Below are 19,760 nucleotides of genomic sequence, written 5' to 3'. Positions count from 1 at the left end.
GAAAAATTCATTTAAATGAAAAAGATGTTTGTAAAAACAAAGCTGCTTTATTTGTGATAAAGCTTTTTTTAAGGAAAATTATCTTTTGGGTGAAGAATTTAAAAGCTTTTATATAGTTAATCAGTTTTTTGTATCGAAATGTTTGCAGTCTGAAAAAGCATTTTATGTTGAATGCCTATTATTATATTTATGGCAAAAGTTAAATGTTCTTATTTTGGAAAAGCTTTTGTGTAAAAAATAGTTTTTATGGAAAATCTAATTCTTTAAAAAAGCTCTTTTAATTAATTTTTTTGGTCTTTATGAAAAAAGCTTTTTATGGTTTACATTTTTTGGGAAATTTTACTGAAAAAGTTGATTACTTAAAAATGCTATTTTTTAAAAAGCTCCATATAATGCTTTTCTGAAAAAAGTTGTTTGTTTGCTATTATTCTTTATGGAAAAGCTTTTTGTGTAATAAAATTTTATGGAAAAAATTTATTGTGTAAAAGAGCTATTTAAAAATTCTTTAAAAAGCTTTTTATCTGGATCCCTATTAATTAAAAAAATTTTCGGAAAATTAATTTTTATGGAAAAGCTTTTTGTTTAAGAAATATATTTTTATTAAGTGCAAAAAAACATATTTTTATTGGGGAAATGCCTTTTTGATGTTTTGAAGTTTTTAGGATGACAACAGAAATGATTTTTGCTAAAAAGTTTTCTGAGTGTAAACACATTTTGTGTGAAAAAGCTCAAGTTAAGAAAAGTCTTTGTTTTGAATTTGTTGGTATGGAAAATGTAAGTTAAAGCTTTTTGTTTAGAAAGGCCTTTGATGGGACATATTTTGTTTGAAAATGCTGTTTTTAATGGAAAAAGCGTTTGTTAATGGTTTTGTGTGCTAAGATCTTTCTAAAATTATTATTTATGAAAATATGATAAAAAAAAACACAAGAAATTTTTTTAAAATTTCGAGTTTTTTTTAGAAAGTTTTTTGAATGTTTTTTTTTTTGGAAAACTGCTTGAATATATACATACATCTCAGGCAATTGACCGATTTAGTAAATTTATTGCCTACATTTTAATGAACTTTAAATAAACAATTCTTATATTTTTATATTGCACAAATGCTCTTCATACTCCATACAAAAATAATACCTCAGAAATGTTGAAATCCCTCAACAAATAAACCAAAGCAGAAAAAAGAAAACTAAATTTACTTTTAAAAACATTCACATGCAATTTATGCCGTCAGACATACAATCATTCATTCTATCAATGCACTTCAACATTTTTACGCATAAACATTACATCTATGTCCTTTTGTACACTTACCATCTTCCATGGTCATGGCATATTTCGAATTAGATGGTTTTCCTATGACGCTTTTGTAAAATGGCACAAGAAAAAACTCATAATTGCTGGCCTTCGCCAAACCATTTACCGTACAGGCACTGGCGCCATTGCCAGCATTTAATACAGTCATCATTTTATACTCAACCGAATGCAATTCTCTGGCATAAATATAAAAGCCTTCGATATATTGACCGCTATCAATATCCCAGGCCAGACGTACACTTGACGAATCGGAAGCATTTGCTTCGAGTAGCTCGACAACATCGTTTGTTTGCAATAAAGTTTCCACTTCGGCAAGCATTAAATCAACATTTCCTGCCCCATCGATGGCCGACGATGATGTAGAGCTGCTGCCGCGATGTCCTCTTGTTACCAATTGACCAGCAATTATTGTCTCCGAGATGGGAGAGGGTGGCGAGAAACCCAATGCATTTTCAGCTCGTACAATAAACATGTATGCTGCTCCATTTGACAGGCCATCAACTGTAAAAATGGGCTCATTCAAGCGTGCCGCTATGGGTATCCATGTTTTACTATTGTTGGTGGAATACATTTCCACCGAATAGCCCAGCAGGGGTGAGGCACCAGGCTTATCACTTGTTGGCCATACAATTGTCAGAGCAGTAGATGAGGCATTTAAGACTTTCGGTTGCCCAGGTGCCGATGGACATTTGCTTTGTTCTGGTGCACGATAGAATTTAATGTTGGGATTGGTGGGCACCTCAATGCGCAAGAAACCACTCCAGGTACTTTTGCCCGTACGACTGCTGGCCACACAGGTATACAAACCCTGATCTTGCTGTCTATCTAAGTCGGAAATTATTAAATCACCAGCTGTGGTTATATTAATTTTTGCAGTTTGATGCACGGGTATGCCATCACGATACCAGGAGATGGTGGGATTGGGTAAACCAATCGCTTTGCAATGCAAGGTGGCTAAGCTCTTCACAGGCAGCGTTTGATTTACTGGACCCATTATAATTATAGGCGGCGGTCTATCTTCTTGTGAATCCAAAGTCAATTGAGCTCTTGTGGTTATGGTGGCCACTTCATTCATGGCATTGCACACTATGACCAAATCTTTATCAGTACGCTGGAATTTTGTTAGCGTTAGTATGGAATGACCATCTTCGGTGTTTATACTTTGGAAACGATTTAAAGGCGGTGCTCCCGGAAAGATTACGGTACGATTGTTTTTTATGGTCCAGAATATGGTGGGGCGAGGATTGCCGGAAGCTCGACATTCGAAAGAGGTATCAGCACCTAATTCTACGGATTTACTAGTAGGACGTTGTATAAATTTGGGAGGTGCTACAAATAGGGAGGTTTTACAAAAAAGGTAAACTAGCAGTTAAGATAAGGTTCTAAGGATTTGTAGCTAAGTGCTGGGGCAGTACGAAACTTACCATATACCGTGAGAGTGCCCATGGCGGATATTTCGCCTACAACATTGTCAGCCTCACAGCTATATTCACCCTCATCTGCTACGGTGACACGTTCCAAACGCAAGCTTCTGTCTTCCAAAACGCTAACACGATCTGGAAAGAAAAATATTAAATTAAAATCATAATATTATGATACTAAAGCTATTTACAGCTGTAAATCAAAAATAATTTAAAGTTTTTTGAACAAATTGCTGCTCCAAATTTAATTTTTTTACTTTTAGTGATATTTCTGTTTTTAGTTATTCTGCCTTTATGTTGTTCACGCAACTTTGTTCTTGTCGGCTGCTGACTTATCAAACATATATTATTATGCCATTTTTAAACTTCCATCAACAAACGTTTGCTTTTTTTATCTTCCTACTTTCTATTTTTTCGTTTACCAAACATTGTAATCCTTTTAAATGTTAAAGTCATTTATCTACAAATGTAACTTACGGCGTTGGCATACAAACACACACACACACTCACTCAGTCCCGCTCATGATCCAGTACATAAATCACATTCACAATTATTTTCTAGTTTCGAAAACATTTTAACTCTATCACTAATACACATGCACTCATGTCCTGGTTAGGATGAGAAAGTGTGCGTTTTAGTGTCTATAGGGGAGGTGTGTAGAAACACCAACAACAACTCATGTTATATACATATCACAACAAAGTTGATACAGTTTGGAAACTGGGAAGGATAACGTAATAAAACTTAATTGAGAAAAGCCTTTTTTTTTAGAAGAAATCAAGTGTTTGGTCCAGATTTCTTTATTTAAAGTGATATTGTATTTGTAATGAAAAATTTTTTATGCCGCACCCTACACAAGGTGTCTCGCTTTGAAATGCAGAATATGACGGATCTAGAGCGGACGCTCGATAAAAGCTCATAATTCCGAATGTAATCCGCACCGAGTCAATGGAATGAATGGCACTACGTTGATGTGTCTCCTAACGGTGGTCTCCGGACAAGGGTATTGCCCGGTTGTATTTTTGCCCTTCAACAGAAAGAGGCTCTATTGTATTTGTTTACAGATGGAAGACAAATTAAACATACTAAATCCCAACAGGTCGCTATGGACCTTATTAAACCTGTAGTAGGATCCCAAGATCCTAAATCTTTAACAGAAGAAATGGATGATACCTTGGTGTTGGGGGACACTTGTTCCAAATCAACCAAATCTATCCTAACGGATGAGGAAGATGCTTTACTTGATCCAAAGCCTAACACACAACCCTCAACATCAACCAGTACCGTTGCCATGGCAGTGGACTAAAATTATGTGGGGCTCTATATGGAGCATGGACATCGAGGAGGCAAGAATAATGTATCTTAAGCCGATAAAAGAAATTCGGAACGAACTGCGTGACCTTGCAATCCCTAGGAAGAGGGGTAGGTCAGACGGATCAACTCGTGAGAAACTGAATCCCCCTAAAAGTGTAAGTAGTTCAACTGCAGATGGTATACAGCATACCAAAAGCACAGTCATCAACTCGGGTATCTATCCCAACGGATGAGGAAGATGCTCTACTGGATCCAAAGCCAAACACGCAACCCTCAACATCAACCAGTATCGTTGCCACGGCAGTAGACCAAACTTATGTGGGGCTCTATATGGAGCATGGACATCGAGGAGGCAAGAATAATGTATCTAAAGCCGATAAAAGAATTCGGAATCCCTAGGAAGAATAGTAGGTCAGACGGATCAACTCCTGAGAAACTGAATACCCCTAAAAGTGTAAGTAGTTCAGATGGTATACTGCATACCAAAACCACAGTCATCTTTATAACTCCTCTGCCTTCATACAGCGATGTGGCTCAAATTATTCGGATGGGGGTAATCTCATCAGATTTCCCGAGTACAATGTGGTCTGCTGGAAAGTTAAAGTTTATACAAGCAGGAGTCCTGGACAAAGTTGTTGAGTTGAAAAATGGCTCTATTGAACCTGGCTGGCTTTTTTTTAGCTATTTTACGATTCAGTGGGTCAAGGAACACGTTCCCATTCTGAAACCTTGGATGGAAGCTGTGATAAAGGTTATATCGGAAGATGAGGTAGCAAGGATGGAAATATTTAAAGGATATTTTCCAGAGGCGCCTGAATTTCCCACCAGCAGGATTCTATCTCTTATTGAAGACCAATGAATCCCGCTGGTGGGGCCTACCGAAAGCACAGTCATGTTTATAACTCCTCTGCCCTCATACAGCGATGTGGATCAAATTATTCAGATGGGGGTAATCTCATCAGACTTCCCGAGGATAATGTGGTCTGATGGCAAGTTAAAGTTTATACAAGCAGCAGTCCTGGACAAAGTTGTTGAGTTGAAAAAGGGCTCCATTTAACGATTCAGTGGGTCAAGGAACACGTTCCTATTCTGAAACCTTGGAAGGAAGCTGTGATAAAGGTTGTATCGGAAGATGAGGTACCAAGGATGGAAATATTTGTAGAATATTTTCCAGAGGCGCCTAAATTCCCACCAGCAGGATTCTATCTCTTATTGAAGACCAGAATGATGACCTGACGGTAGAGTTCTGGATGGTCTTGAACCGGATCAGCAAGGCCAGCTTTGCTGAAATAACCTTTGCAATTGATCCAAAATCGGCCTCCAAACTTAAGGAAAATAGGCATCATCAAGTGTCCTATAATCCAAACGGACAAACCTCGCTACAAAAACATCAGTTGCATTCAGTGCAGGTTCCCTGTGATGGTCTGGTCAGATTTCAGCAACTCATGGTAGATAGGACCCTTTTGCACCCACCAAATATAGAAAATTAACTTAGCGCCAAGTATGTTTGGCTTTGGTGTTGATTTGGCTAGTTGGCCGGGCTTCACGTTCCCTGTTTTATGATGAATTCTGCTGCACGGAAACGTTTCGAAATTACCGCTTGCGTAGCTCCCAATAATTTTGCAAGCTCTTGTTGAGTTTGGCAACAATCTTCAGTAATGTCTTCAATTCTTGGTCTTCAATCTTTCTTGGCTGGCCTGGGCGATCTTTGTCTTCCGTGTCAAAATCACCACATCTAAAACGAACAAACCATCTCTCGCACATTGAAACCGATGGAACACATTCACGATAAGCTCTGGTGAGCAATCGGTATGCTTTAGCGGTTTCTCACCAAACACGACACAAAAACACGACAAAAAAATATATATTTTAAGGAATAAGTATGATTTTGAAACAATTTCTGTAATTAGTTTAGTCTGCTACACCTGCAATTATTTCAATTTAATTTACCCTACTACGCATTCTTCCCTTTCTCTTCTATCTCAATTCTCTCCAGGTTAAGTTATCGTAATAGCAACAACAACAACAACCACTACCATGATGATAATATTTAGAATGTTGATGTTGTTACAACATGTTGGGTAAATTTTTCGTTGTAACAAATCGATTATAATACATCAGCAGCACTTAACCTAAATAACGAAATGCGATAGATGGCAAAAAACAAGTGACAGCAAAAAAAAAATGAAACATTGAAACTTACCTAATGGCATATTGCCGCCAGAAGCAGTGCGCAACCATAAAACATCAGGCATTGGATCACCGCCAACACGACAAGGGAATGTCACTGATGAACCCTCCAAAACGGTTTGATCATGTGGGCCACGTATAATAAATGGTTTAACTGTGAAAGATGGGAAAGTAAAAAATTGGAAATAAAATATTTTTGTTTAATAGACCTCAAGCAACATCACTGCACACACAGTAGGGGAAAACTCAAATCAAAGGTAAATTTATTAAGGGAAAACTTCAATTTGGTTGGGTTTTTTTTCCACTAAATTAAGTATGACACTTGATATAATTTAATAGCTCATCTCTATTATATCGTAGCTATAAATTAAATGTTTTACTTTTTTATGTTTTTTTTAAACTTACTGTGAACTTTTAATGTGGCCATTGTTGACTCTCTTATGCCTACAGGATTTTTGGCAATACACTGATATTGACCCTCATCACTTTGACGGGCATCTTGTATGGCCAAATTGCCACCATCTACTATGCGTATCCGTTTCGTCGACTCCATATCTAACATTTGGCCACCTTTTTTCCAAAACACCACCGGTTCGGGTACCCCTCGTGGAGCAGCACATTCCAATAAAGCCGTATCGCCCTGTGCAATGCGTGTGTTTTGCGGCTCAATACGAAATTCATCACGCAGCACTAAAATGAAAAGAAATACCAAGTAAAATGTTAAATTTAGTAAGCTTTATAATATTTTTCATAAAAAAAACTAAATATTTGTAAAAGCACCTACACTAAACCAAAAAAATATAAAAAATTTTATTGTACCCACTCATGTATATATACTTGAAAATGAAGCATGTATGAGTGTGAGTTTTTAAAAGGATTATAAATAATCTTTAGTCTACATTCTAGGTCTTTTTTTGTTAAATTCATTTTGCAAAACTACCGAACCAATTTTATGTTTTTTTAAATATTTCTCCTATTTTTTTGTTTTTTTTTTGTAGGATGTCTGGGAATTTCTATTCAATAAACTCATATTCACAATTTTATTTCTTCTATTTAATTTTTACTAAAATTTTGTGTGCAAATATTTAGGGAAGTGTGAGTGTATCATATCATTTCATATGAGGGCGTTTTATATTTTGGAATTTTATAAATAACATAAAAAATTTCTCTCGACTAGACGTGCATGTTTGTTTCCATTCATTTTCAAAGATTATTAGTCAAGTCTTGTTGGGTTGACATTTTTTGTTTGCCTCGTTGAATCTTTTTAATTCTGGTTTTCTATGTCTTCCTTTTGCTTTGTGGCACATAAAGGGATTATTGTATTATTTCATTTTTTTATTTTCCCTTTTATATGGTAGGGACTATTATACGTATTTGCATAAAAGATGTGAAGCATTTTTTTGGGGGGGCAAAAGAACTTTGAGTTTTCATTTCATAAATTTAGTTTTGTAAAATTTTGCAACATTTATAAATAAGTTATTAATTTAAAAAAACCAAATACTTTTGCTAATTTGAATAGCAGTTACTGTTTCTTTGACAATTTCAATATTTATGTTTCTAATTTGAAGTTAGAGCGATGTTCTCTTACCATAAAAATGTGAAATGTGTTTCAGTATTTATGTTTCTAATTTGAAGTTAGAGCGATGTTCTCTCACCATAATAATGTGTGAATGGTATTGCACTATTGCGAATATTATTGAGTGAACATTAAAAGATGTTTATTGTTACTCAAGTGTAGGAATTTACTTGAATAAAAGGTTTACACTTTTTTACTTTCATTTATACTTTTATACTTTTATACTTTTATATTTTTATATTTTTATACTTTTATACTTTTATACTTTTATACTTTTATACTTTTATACTTTTATACTTTTATACTTTTATACTTTTATACTTTTATACTATTATACTTTTATACTTTTATACTTTTATACTTTTATACTTTTATACTTTTATACTTTTATACTTTTATACTTTTATACTTTTATACTTTTATACTTTTATACTTTTATACTTTTATACTTTTATACTTTTATACTTTTATACTTTTATACTTTTATACTTTTATACTTTTATACTTTTATACTTTTATACTTTTATACTTTTATACTTTTATACTTTTATACTTTTATACTTTTATACTTTTATACTTTTATACTTTTATACTTTTATACTTTTATACTTTTATACTTTTATACTTTTATACTTTTATACTTTTATACTTTTATACTTTTATACTTTTATACTTTTATACTTTTATACTTTTATACTTTTATACTTTTATACTTTTATACTTTTATACTTTTATACTTTTATACTTTTATACTTTTATACTTTTATACTTTTATACTTTTATACTTTTATACTTTTATACTTTTATACTTTTATACTTTTATACTTTTATACTTTTATACTTTTATACTTTTATACTTTTATACTTTTATACTTTTATACTTTTATACTTTTATACTTTTATACTTTTATACTTTTATACTTTTATACTTTTATACTTTTATACTTTTATACTTTTATACTTTTATACTTTTATACTTTTATACTTTTATACTTTTTTTCACGAAAAAACCTATTTTTTTAACACTTATAACTAAAGAATATAAAATTTAACTGAATGTTTTAAAAACTGTTAATGGATGGAAAATTAACAGAAGTTAAGCTCTAAGATGAGGATCATTTGTTATATAAATCTTTATGTCTGCAGGATTGTGTAAGGAATTGCAAAATTCTTATTTTTCACCTATAACGAAGGAAAGATATAGAGACGTGCTTACTAACTTTTTCGTGCCTCAATTGGAAGGCATTGATATTGCAGAAAAGTGGTTTAAGCAGGTTGGTGCCTCGTGTCACACAGAGAGCGATGCAATCAATTTACTGAGAGAACAATTTTGGCGAACGAAAATTTTTAAGAAATTAACCTGTTATCTGGCCACCTCGTTCATTTGATTTGACGCCATTAGATTATTTTCTCTGGGGATATGCAAAGTTTCAGGTCTGTGCAGGTAAACCGGTAACGATTGAGCACGATTGACCAGTTATTGCCAAAAAACAGCCTGATTTACTGCGAAGAGTGTGTGAAAATTGAACATCATATTCAAATTTTAATAACATGCATTGATCTCTTCTTCGCTCTCTTCTTGACGAATCGCATTCTGAATGACAAAATTTTATGTTGGACTCCAAGGCGTCAACTGTTGCTGGTTTATCAGCATAAACCAGTGCTGGAAATAAACTGGAGGTGTCAAATCGCACAAACTTGGAGGACCATTGTCAGGTCCATTTATCTTTGATCATTGTGCGGTAACTTTCTCCATTCAACGTAAGGCGAGCTTCGGCTTAATTTTTGAAGAACTAAGGTCCGGAATCTACAGCGTAAAAAACCCATCAAACGGTGTATTTTTTTGAGTCTGTAGAGTCTACAATTTTGTTTATTAGCCAAAAATTAATCTCATCGCTGAACATAATTTTGCGATGAAACAGGCGTTTCTAAGTGGCGCGAATAGATGACTGAATTCCGAAGTAAATTGGCATAATTTGGTAGAGTTGTTCAAGCGTCAATTTAATCATAAATGTGAGAGGCAGTATGACAGTTCGTTTGACAGTTAACCCTTTCGTAAGTTATATGTGGCTTAAAAAAACACCCTTTACATTAACCAATTTAAAATAAAAGATTTTATTTTTGTGTTTCCTGTGAAATGAAAAAAGGGATTTATAACGTTGACACACAAGCTATTAGTATAGGAAACAGATTTCCATAACCTCTTATTTTGAGAAATGACTTTCTCCCGTATCATAGACGTCTGATCCGAAGCATTTCGAGTTTACTGGAATTATTTTCATTAGGTTCTTAAAGATGGCACTATTGGGGCTCCATTTCTGAAGAAATGTTTGTAAATTTTTAATTAAAAATTTATTTCCGAATCCAAGTTTGTTTATCTAAATTTGTCTTAAACTGACAAAGTACTAACAAAATTGTCAATACTTTAACCATTTTTCTATTAACTAAATACATTCTTAAATTTATCTAATTATTGCTTTTCCTCTTTCAATTTAATTACTTGCTCACCCATTCACTTAATTGTTAAACAACATAAAAAGTCCTTGTTAGTAAATCATATTAAATTTTCAAATAATAGACAACTAGAATTACATATTGAACAGCTATGTATGGGTATTTAACTTTAATGTGATTGAAAAAAAAGAAAAAATACCATAAAACACAGTCGTACGAACGTAAAGCGAACAAAAAAATAAATAAACATTAACTTGACACTGTCTACACATACATGCTCTACACATGTCAACTACATAAACATACAATACACCAACATCATCATCATAATGTCCTTTCGAAATGAGTGAAAGTTAAGGAAGTGGTGGTCATTTTCATTGAACACCCAAAAGGAGGAGTAGCAGTACTACCACGGACACTACTATACCATTATCTGCAAACAGGACTGCTAGGAAGAACTTTTTTTATAAGTACTATACGTACGTAGAAGTCGTACTATACAATTTGTAGTTGTAAAAGCAAAAGAAACTGAATAAAGTCTATAAGTATTGAACGATGATTAAATTTTTACACCAGAAAAATCAATTACAATAATGTCTGTCTAAGGACTAGAACGAGCTGTATTTGTAAATAACAATTGTTAGACTACGACAATATAATGAAAATACGAGTCTTGTACAATTTGGAAGAAGAAAAAAATGTATAAAACCTAAATCAAATACTACAGCTAGATAATGGGGCTGCTGCTGCTGCTCTAGAGTAGGTGTGGGCGGTAAGAGTTGAGGAAAGTAATAGCAACAAATACTGTAAATCACTTACAAAACAAATAACAAAAGTGGAGGAGAAGAAAGAAAAAACACATAGAAATGAAATAAGAAACTTTAACATGCGAGTAGAGATGTATAGACGGGCGGACGGACAGACATACGTGGCTATAATTTTTTGATTTTCCATGCTGGTCGTTTAAGAATAAATGTGGAATAGGGAGAGTTTTGTAATGGAATTCAAAATTTTCGGCTTTTAGAAGCATGAGCTGCTTCATAATAAATAAATGAAATTTATAAAATGTATATTATTACGTTTTCACCTTTTAAAAATGGTGGTTTATTTACTTTAAATAAACCTAATTCATTGATTGCAAATATAAGCAGTTTTGTAGTTTAAAATTGTAACAACTCTTCATTTATTCAAATTTACACAACAACAGTTTAAGTAGTCACTATTTATTTTTAATACACACACTTATATTACACACTTTATAATGTTCAAAAATATAATAGTAATGCATTTGAGGTTTTTTCTATTAGCGCCTATGATAAACTAACCACCGACTGCAACTGCAGCCACTATTTATACGTAGCGTCATCTTCCTTCCAGTAGCTTCATGAATTATATTAACGGACAAAACTAGAATATTCTATTTCTAGAGCTTTTAGCAGCTTCAATGTGAATGTTCCACAGCTATGTTAATAACTCTAAGTCGATTTAACATTGTACGTGTACAAAAATACACTAATAATTCAGTTCAGATTTATTCTAATAGTGCCTATGATAAACTAACCACCGACTGCAATTGCAGCCACTAGTTATACGCAGCGCCATCTTCCTTCTAGTAGTTTCATGAATTATATTAAAGGACAAAACTAGATTGTTCAATTTCTTGAGCTTCAATGTTAATGTTCCACATCTATGTTAATAACTCTTATTCGATTTAATGTTGTCCGTTTGTATGGCAGGTAAATTGGGTATCATAAGTATTGAAGCCGAGAGATCTTGAATGATAAAAGAAAATTATTTTTGCATCGTATCATTACTTGCGATGAAAAATGGATCAATTAACCATAACCCAAAGAGTAAGAGCCCGGCCAACTAGCCGAATAGACATCAAAGCCAACAGATTTGTTTGAAGCAAGCATTTGCCGAAAAACTCTTTCATGTCAACTCTCGGACACATGTTGCACTACCTGTTAAAAACTATTTAGAATGAAGTTTTTGTGAAGTTTTGCCTCAACCGCCTTATAGTCCAGACCTTGACCCATCTGAGTACTATTTGTTTCGATCAGTGCAAAACGCTCTCACTGGGATACGCTTGATTCGTTCTTGGCCCCAAAAGATGAGCAGTTTACTTGACTCGGAATCCAAAAGTTGCCAGAAAGATGGGAAAAGGTCATAGACAACAATTGCCAATGAATTTATATTGTACAAATGTTTCAAAATAAAAGCTAAACATTTTAAAAAATCTCGCATTTTTAAGCCATACTCCCAATCAAATTTGAACTTTGAACATCGATAAAAGACAAACCAAAGCGAATTTTAAATTTTTGAGCAACTGTAACAAGTTTTAACAAATTTGGAACGGGAGAGTTCTAATGTGTTGTGGAAAATATTTGTTTTATTTTGGAAGTAAAAAAAAATAATTCTGAAAATTACGAGAACTTTTTTTTATACGTAGAAACCATAGTTTCTAGCCATGAAACTTCCCATATACTTATAAAAACAGTCATTCTCCCATACAGACATTCATTCATACAATCTTATTACAGTTTAGGCCATTTGGTAGTGACATTGCTGCTTCTATAGCAACAAATGAAAATAAAACTGGTCTCGTATCTTGCTGGTTTTAAGCATTGAATGAACAAAAAAAATTCTCTTTTACTGGAAATGAAATGGCTTGGTCAAAATCAAAAAAAAAAAAATAGAACTAAACAAATAAACCAAAAAAAAATCATTCATACATATTTGCTAGTCTGGGTGTTATAAGTGAAATGGTGTCTGTGTTGAAATTGTAGTTTTTCTTTATTTTTTTTCTCTTACTCTGTTAAAGACTGAATGAATGAAACATTTTTTTTTGACAGTCTAAGTATGTATGTCCTTCTCTCTGTATGTTTCTATTTATTTGTATTAAATATTTTGCAAATGTATTTGTGTTCCTGTTCTGTATGTATTAAAGAATGCTTACTGTTATGTTTGTCGTTAGCAAAACTAATGATAATGATGATGGCCAAGAAGATGATGATGATGATGACGAAGTTGTCCTGCTCTTTAATGCTTTTGGCATTGTACTGATGATAGTGATTATTTCTTTTTAATAATTTTTTTTATTTCTGTCAGTTTAGATCCATGCTTTTAGAGAAATTAATTTTATTTTGTTGTTATTACTAGTAGTGTTTAAATTGAAAGGGATAATTTTGATATGAACATCAAAGTTTTTATTAAATTAATTTTTTTATTAGAATAAGTGCCAATTCGGCGCTGATGTCAGATTATATACTTCTAAAGAGACACATTAGCTTCGTTGCGGTTGTTATGGACAAATTTTAGGAAGTGCATTTTCTCTGTTCTTAATTTAACTTTTACACATGTCAGTTGTACATTAAAATAAATTCCTGAAGCATAAAGTGAAGCGAATACTATGCCACAACCATTTGGCCTCATAGCCTATGCTTTTTAAATGACAACCTTACCCACTGTCAATCCCGGACTTTGTGTCCGCTTTTAACTTGGTAACAAGGCTCTTTCGACCGATACAAGCCGGTATAACCTCTTTTGGGAAATTTCAATGCTTAAATTGGACCAAATAACATAAATTTTGAGGGTATAATGGATACTAATGCACTGGAGTGAAAAACCGTGCATGGCGAACTATTTCTGGGAATGTGAGCGAGGCAACACGGAAATCTGCAGACCTCGTAACAAAGAACCAAATCGACCATATCACAATTTCCAGCAAATGGAGAGGTTCTTTGCTCGATGTGCGCAACCGCAAATGTGCAGATATGTCAAGCGGTCACCGTCTACTAATTGAAACTATGTGGATTAAGCTTTCAGCTATAAATGAACACAACTCCTAAATCCAGCGAAGAATCGACATACGCCGAATGAAAAATTCTGCTGTTTAAATACGATATAAAGAAGCCACAGCTTCATCACTAAACACAGTACCTAAAAATAAAAACGAAGGCAATTAATGTAGTTGGATGTACTGAACCAACACGTAGAGAATGGATCTCCGATGAAATGAGGAGTTCAATCGAATCGCGAAAAGCTCTGAAAGCAGCTGTAGATATGGCCGAAATGCTAAGAATGATCTTAAGGGACAACATAATGCTGTAGATCGCTTAGTCAAAAAAAAGTGCGAGACGAGACAAGCGCAGCTGGACTAACGAAATTGCATTGGAGACACAAATCACAGCTAACACGCACAAATCTAGTGACTTATATAGAGCTGATAAGAGACAGTACAACAGCTATGGTTCAACAATGAAACCACTCAAGAATATCAATGGCTATCCTCTGTGGACGATCAACTAGTTTTATCGTAAGAGTTTTACACTGATATGCTTGCGCATAATATGCAGTTGTATATCACACAACAAAAACTTCAACACCGAGGTCGTTAATGCAATAAGTTCTCTTAAGAAGAGGAAATCACCAGGATTAGATGGTAAATTCACAGACTAGTGTACAAGTTATCTTTCCCCTCATCGTAGACTTCTAGGAAACTGATTCACTATCCAGTGAACTTAAAGAAGGAGTTATTTTTAAAAACACGAAAAAAGGCGACCTCAAGGATCGAAACCATTGGCGAGGAATAACACTTCTCAGCATGATTAATAAAATAGTAGCTCTGAGGTAGTAATACCAAAATTTAAAAATTAACAGGCTGGCTTTAGGCGTCTATGTAATGGTGTTCCAGCGAAACTCATTTCCCTTAAGAGCCGTATCCTGCATGAAATTAAATTAAACGAACAAATTTTAGTAGTTATTGGAGTGCGCCAAGAATGTGTTTTATCGCCACTTCTCTTCAACATTGTTCTTGATACCATTATAGCTAGGACTATGCAGAATGGCAATGGTATAATATGGGGTCTGAATGGAAGCTTAAGCGACATACATTAAGCAGACGATATTTGCATTATTTATGATACACAGCTTCAAGGATATGTCAGAAAAGCTGCAAAAACTAGCAACTATTATGGACGAAGCTGATCTGAGGAAAAATGTTAGCAAAACAAAAAAAAATACGTGTTAACGAAACTATGCATGAACAATTCTACTTTCTGCTAATTCGGTTTCATCATAACAAAGACTGGTGGCTCTAAGGAGAATATTGAAAACCGCGTCACAAAAACCAGACAATCCTTTGGTATACTGAAATCCGTCTGGAGTTCTCGAATTCTTTCTAGCCGAGTGAAGCTGAAAATATTCAACACCAACGTTGAGTCAATCCTTTTCTATGGCTGTGAAAAATGGAATGCTGTACTTTGAGCTATCCAAAAGCTGCAAGTGTTTGTAAATCAATGCCTCCGCAGAATGATATGTATCTTCTGGCCTAATGGTATCATGAATGTCAGTTTGTGGACCCAAACTAATCAACTGCCACTTGCAACTGAAATGAGGAAAAGCAAGTGGAAAAGGATCGGCCACATTCTGCGTAGATCAGCTAACGCCATCGACTTGAATCCTTAGGGTAATCGTAGAATTGGAAGACCAGCACACACATACAGGCGACAAATTGACATCAAAGATGCTGTCATGAATAAAAGTTGGGGAGAAATACAATTACTTGCCTAAGATAAATCACATTGGAACGTATTTCTTGAGGCCCTATGCTCTTTATAGGAACGATATATATATCATTTCAGACTCGCCCTCACTATACATCTAGGATGCCTGTTTGGATAATGTTTTATTGTTGCTCAAGTCAATTTAAAACTCATATAGTTTAAGGAATTTAGAAGAAGAATTGCTTTTAGTTTAAAATGTTCTGGAGTCAAATAGCCAGTTAAATGCTAATTCGATGTGTCTATATATAGAAAATAAAACTCAGTATTTAAACATCTTATCGACCGTTATTGATATATACAACTTCCTGTCCTTTTTTACTTCAACTATTTTCCATTACCTTCTGTTTACTTAATCCTTCTTAAATCAATTTAAAAACGTCACTCATTCTATCATTTACTCTGTGTTTTATTTTTGCTTTTAATATGACTGTTACTACTTACTCTGGTTTCTTTACAACACACATATACGTAACATATCAATTTAATTTATTTTCTTTTCTTTAGTTTTTCTCGTTTTCTCTTACTTATTTTTTTTCAATTCTATTGTTATGGGTCCCTTAACTCCACTTTAGAATTTAATGTCTTTAAAATTTGTTTCTCTGCTGCTACCATTTGAGCCATTCCCATGATTTGTTTGCAATTGTAGCAAAAAAAACAGTCATGGTTGAAAGAAATAAAATAAAACTTAACATTCATGTTTAATTACTTTAACTTTTTGACTTTTTGCTAGTACATAGTTTTAGAATTGCGTTTTTTTTTTTTTTTTTTTTTTTTTTTTGGAAAACAACTTTTTTTGACATTAATTAACGACTTTGACTGCTAAATTTTTTAATTGTGTGTAAGACTTGAAAGATTTCCTTGGCATTTACTAGAGTCTTATTATGATTGTTGTAGGAAAAAAAAATCTGGGAGATTTTAATTTCCGGCTTTTAAGGCTAAAGTAAAAGTTTGATTAATTGTTTTTGTTTTTCTTTTGCTTTTTGCATCGCCAGCGAAATCTTTTAATTGTTTTGTCTTGGAAATTAATTGAATTGTTTGAAAACGTGCATGGTGTATGATTAGGAGTCAGTCATTGGAGGTTTTGTTGTTAATAACTACAATGGACTGAGGCGCCAATGGAACAATAAAAATTTAGAAAATTTATAGCTCATAGTAAAGACAATTGTAAATTCAATCATAATGATATAAAGCACTTTAAAACTAACAGCGCGAAGAAACAATAAGTAGGGAAATGGGGATATTCGATTTTATTAAAATATTAAGCATTTAGTTATTGGATGACAGAAAACCATTTTAGACTTTAAGAGAAGACTAAGTCATGTTATTGAGGAGACAAAAGTACAGGCAGTTTTTCTAAGACTGGGAGAACTTGAAACTGTAAAAAAATAACACAAGTAATAAAAAATATTCGAAAATAATTTCGGGCATATGGCCGCCGCTATTATTGTCAAAATAAGTCGCGCGAATCGATAATTGATTTTCAAAGTATTGGGTGTATGAGTTAAAAATGCTGTATTTAATAAATGTAATTTTGAAGGGCACATGTCTGTCATTTATTATTACTTAGTTATTGACGCATTTTGTGCCAACAACAATATTTTTTTTTGCTTCGAAAATGACGAATTTTGTGCCAACAAAGCGTCATATGCTGGAAGTTTTGCTTTACTCCTTTAATTTTACAAAAAGTACCGGATGTGGTGAATGAGCTTCATCGCTTTCAACATGCGAGAGTGGTGATTTTGACAAGGAAATCATAGATCTCCCAGGCTAGCCAAAAAAGTTTGAAGACCAAGAATTGTAGGCATTATTCCATGAAGATTGTTATCAAACTCAACAAGAGCTTGCAAGATCATTGAGAGCTACTCAATCAGAAATTTCAAAACATTTGCAAGCAGCACGATTCATCCAAAAGCATGAAAATCGGGAACCATACGAATTGAAGTCCATGAAAGACGATTTTGCATATCCGAAGCGTTGCTTGAACAATATAAAAGAAAATCACTTTTGAACCGAATAAATACTTGCGATGAAAAATAGTCAGGCTGCTGAATTCAAGACAGAGGGACCCTGTACCGAACACAACTGAGTCGGTTGAAACGAGCATTGGCCAAAAAATATGCGGCCAGACTAGGGTGGCCCTTAATAGACGAAAGTTGGATTTTGGTCATTCTCACCCCCCAGTTTGGTTGAACATTAGTAAAAAAAATCATCCTGAAAAAATTTTGGCCAAAAAATGGCCAAATAATTGTTTTTTTCTCGAAAATTTCAAAATTTAAATCGCAGGTACGGTAAAACTATAAGAGATATTTTCATAATTTGTTCATATTTTTATTCCCTGTTATATTCTCAATAAATCCCCAAGTTATGATCAAAAAATTCTGAAATTTGTTTAACAAAATTTTTAAAAATTTGAAATTGGAGTTTTGAAACTGCCGTTAAAAAAATTTTATTTTTTTGGTCATACCTGCGATAGGTTAACGGTATCCTATGAAGACAAAAACTCATATACAAGTAAATATGGATATATTTTAAGTAAAAATTAGCTTTTATTTTAATATTTATCAAAATATGTTAATCTTGTTCCTACATTTCTTGTTCTAGTTGCCTGAGATACGTTAATGGCCTGGCAAATTTTTAATAACTTTAACATTTTTTGACCAATTTCTGTTTTTTATATCTCATTAGAACGACAATTACGTACACATTTCTATTCTTTTAAACTAAATTGCAAAAGTAATTTCTTAATGGCAAAATTTTTACAAAAACTGAAAAAAATGAATTTTTCCCATTGTAAATGCATCTCAAAATTTCAGAGGTCTTGCGGCACGTCTGATTTTTTTACTAATGTTCACCAAACTGGGGGGTGAGAATGGCCAAAATCCAACTTTCGTCTATTAAGGGCCACCCTAGGCCAGACACGAATCTGTAATATTACATCATGAGAACGCTCGGCCACATATTGCAAAACCTGTTAAAAACTATTTCGTATGAAGTGGTTCAGAAATTTTGCCTCACCCACTTTATAGTCCATTACTTGCCCTTCCGAATACTGCTTGTTTTGATCGATGCATAACGCTCTCTCTGGGATACACTTCACTCTCAAACAGTGTATCCGATATTGGTTTGATTTATTCTTGGCCTCAAAATATGAGCATTTATTTTGGCTCCCTTTATAGTCCAGACCGTGCTCCGTCCGACTATTCTTTGTTTCGATTGATGCAGAATGCTCTCTCTTTAGAACAGTTTCATTTTGTTGAGCAGTTCTTTTGGCTCGGAATTCATATACTGCCAGAAAGTTGGGAAAATATAATTTATAACAATGGCCAATGCATTGTTTTAAATAAAAGCTAAACATTTTTAAAAATTTCGCATTTTTAAGTCATACAGCCAATTAGTTAGGTAATGTTGTTTATGCGTCAATCTAGTCATGATCATTTGCCAGATTATACTGATCATAAGTATCACTGATCATTGAGCGCAGTATGACAGTTCGTTTAACAGGTAACCATTTCTTTACTCCCATTTACTTACTCCTTGAGACTTGGAAATTATTTAGTTGATATGAAGTTATCAATAGAATGTATATAACTCATAGAGTCAGTAAATGGCCAGGATCTGTAGCTCATACATAACACATTGATATCGTCTGGTATCTTGCGCCCTTCTCTGCAAACCATTGCATCCAATTTGAGTGCAAAATTTAAGTTCAATTAACATTTTTATGAGATTTAAGACAGAATTAGGAACACACAGTTTATTGTTCTTATTTTTCCATATTAAAGTCAAAATGCTACTCTTAAATCTTCTGGCACAAAAAAGTTTGTATGTATTTATGCATTCCTTATAGAAGGTGTCACTCCCTAAAAATGTGGTAAAATGTAAATTACATTTTTAGGTTTTTAAAGAAGACAATCAAAATGATTTAT

The 19,760-nt window shown here is 33.5% G+C and overlaps 1 protein-coding gene across 1 annotated transcript in view; it reads right to left on the bottom strand.

The window, feature by feature from the left end:
* robo3 (roundabout 3) overlaps positions 1 to 19,760 on the bottom strand; it is a 220,414-nt gene that overhangs the window by 23,626 nt on the left and 177,028 nt on the right. Inside the window, exons 4-7 of the mRNA XM_065501810.1 lie at positions 6,643 to 6,927; positions 6,251 to 6,391; positions 2,736 to 2,867; positions 1,309 to 2,640 (exon numbers count right to left, since the gene is read on the bottom strand). Coding sequence (XP_065357882.1) covers positions 1,309 to 2,640; positions 2,736 to 2,867; positions 6,251 to 6,391; positions 6,643 to 6,927 — 1,890 coding nt within the window. The remainder of the gene's footprint in view (positions 1 to 1,308; positions 2,641 to 2,735; positions 2,868 to 6,250; positions 6,392 to 6,642; positions 6,928 to 19,760) is intronic.

Source organism: Calliphora vicina, chromosome 2, assembly GCF_958450345.1.
Source record: "Calliphora vicina chromosome 2, idCalVici1.1, whole genome shotgun sequence".
Classification (NCBI taxonomy): Eukaryota; Metazoa; Arthropoda; class Insecta; order Diptera; family Calliphoridae; genus Calliphora; species Calliphora vicina.
The sequence above is the reverse complement of the archived record's forward strand: the minus strand, read 5'-3'. Positions and strand labels throughout refer to the sequence as shown.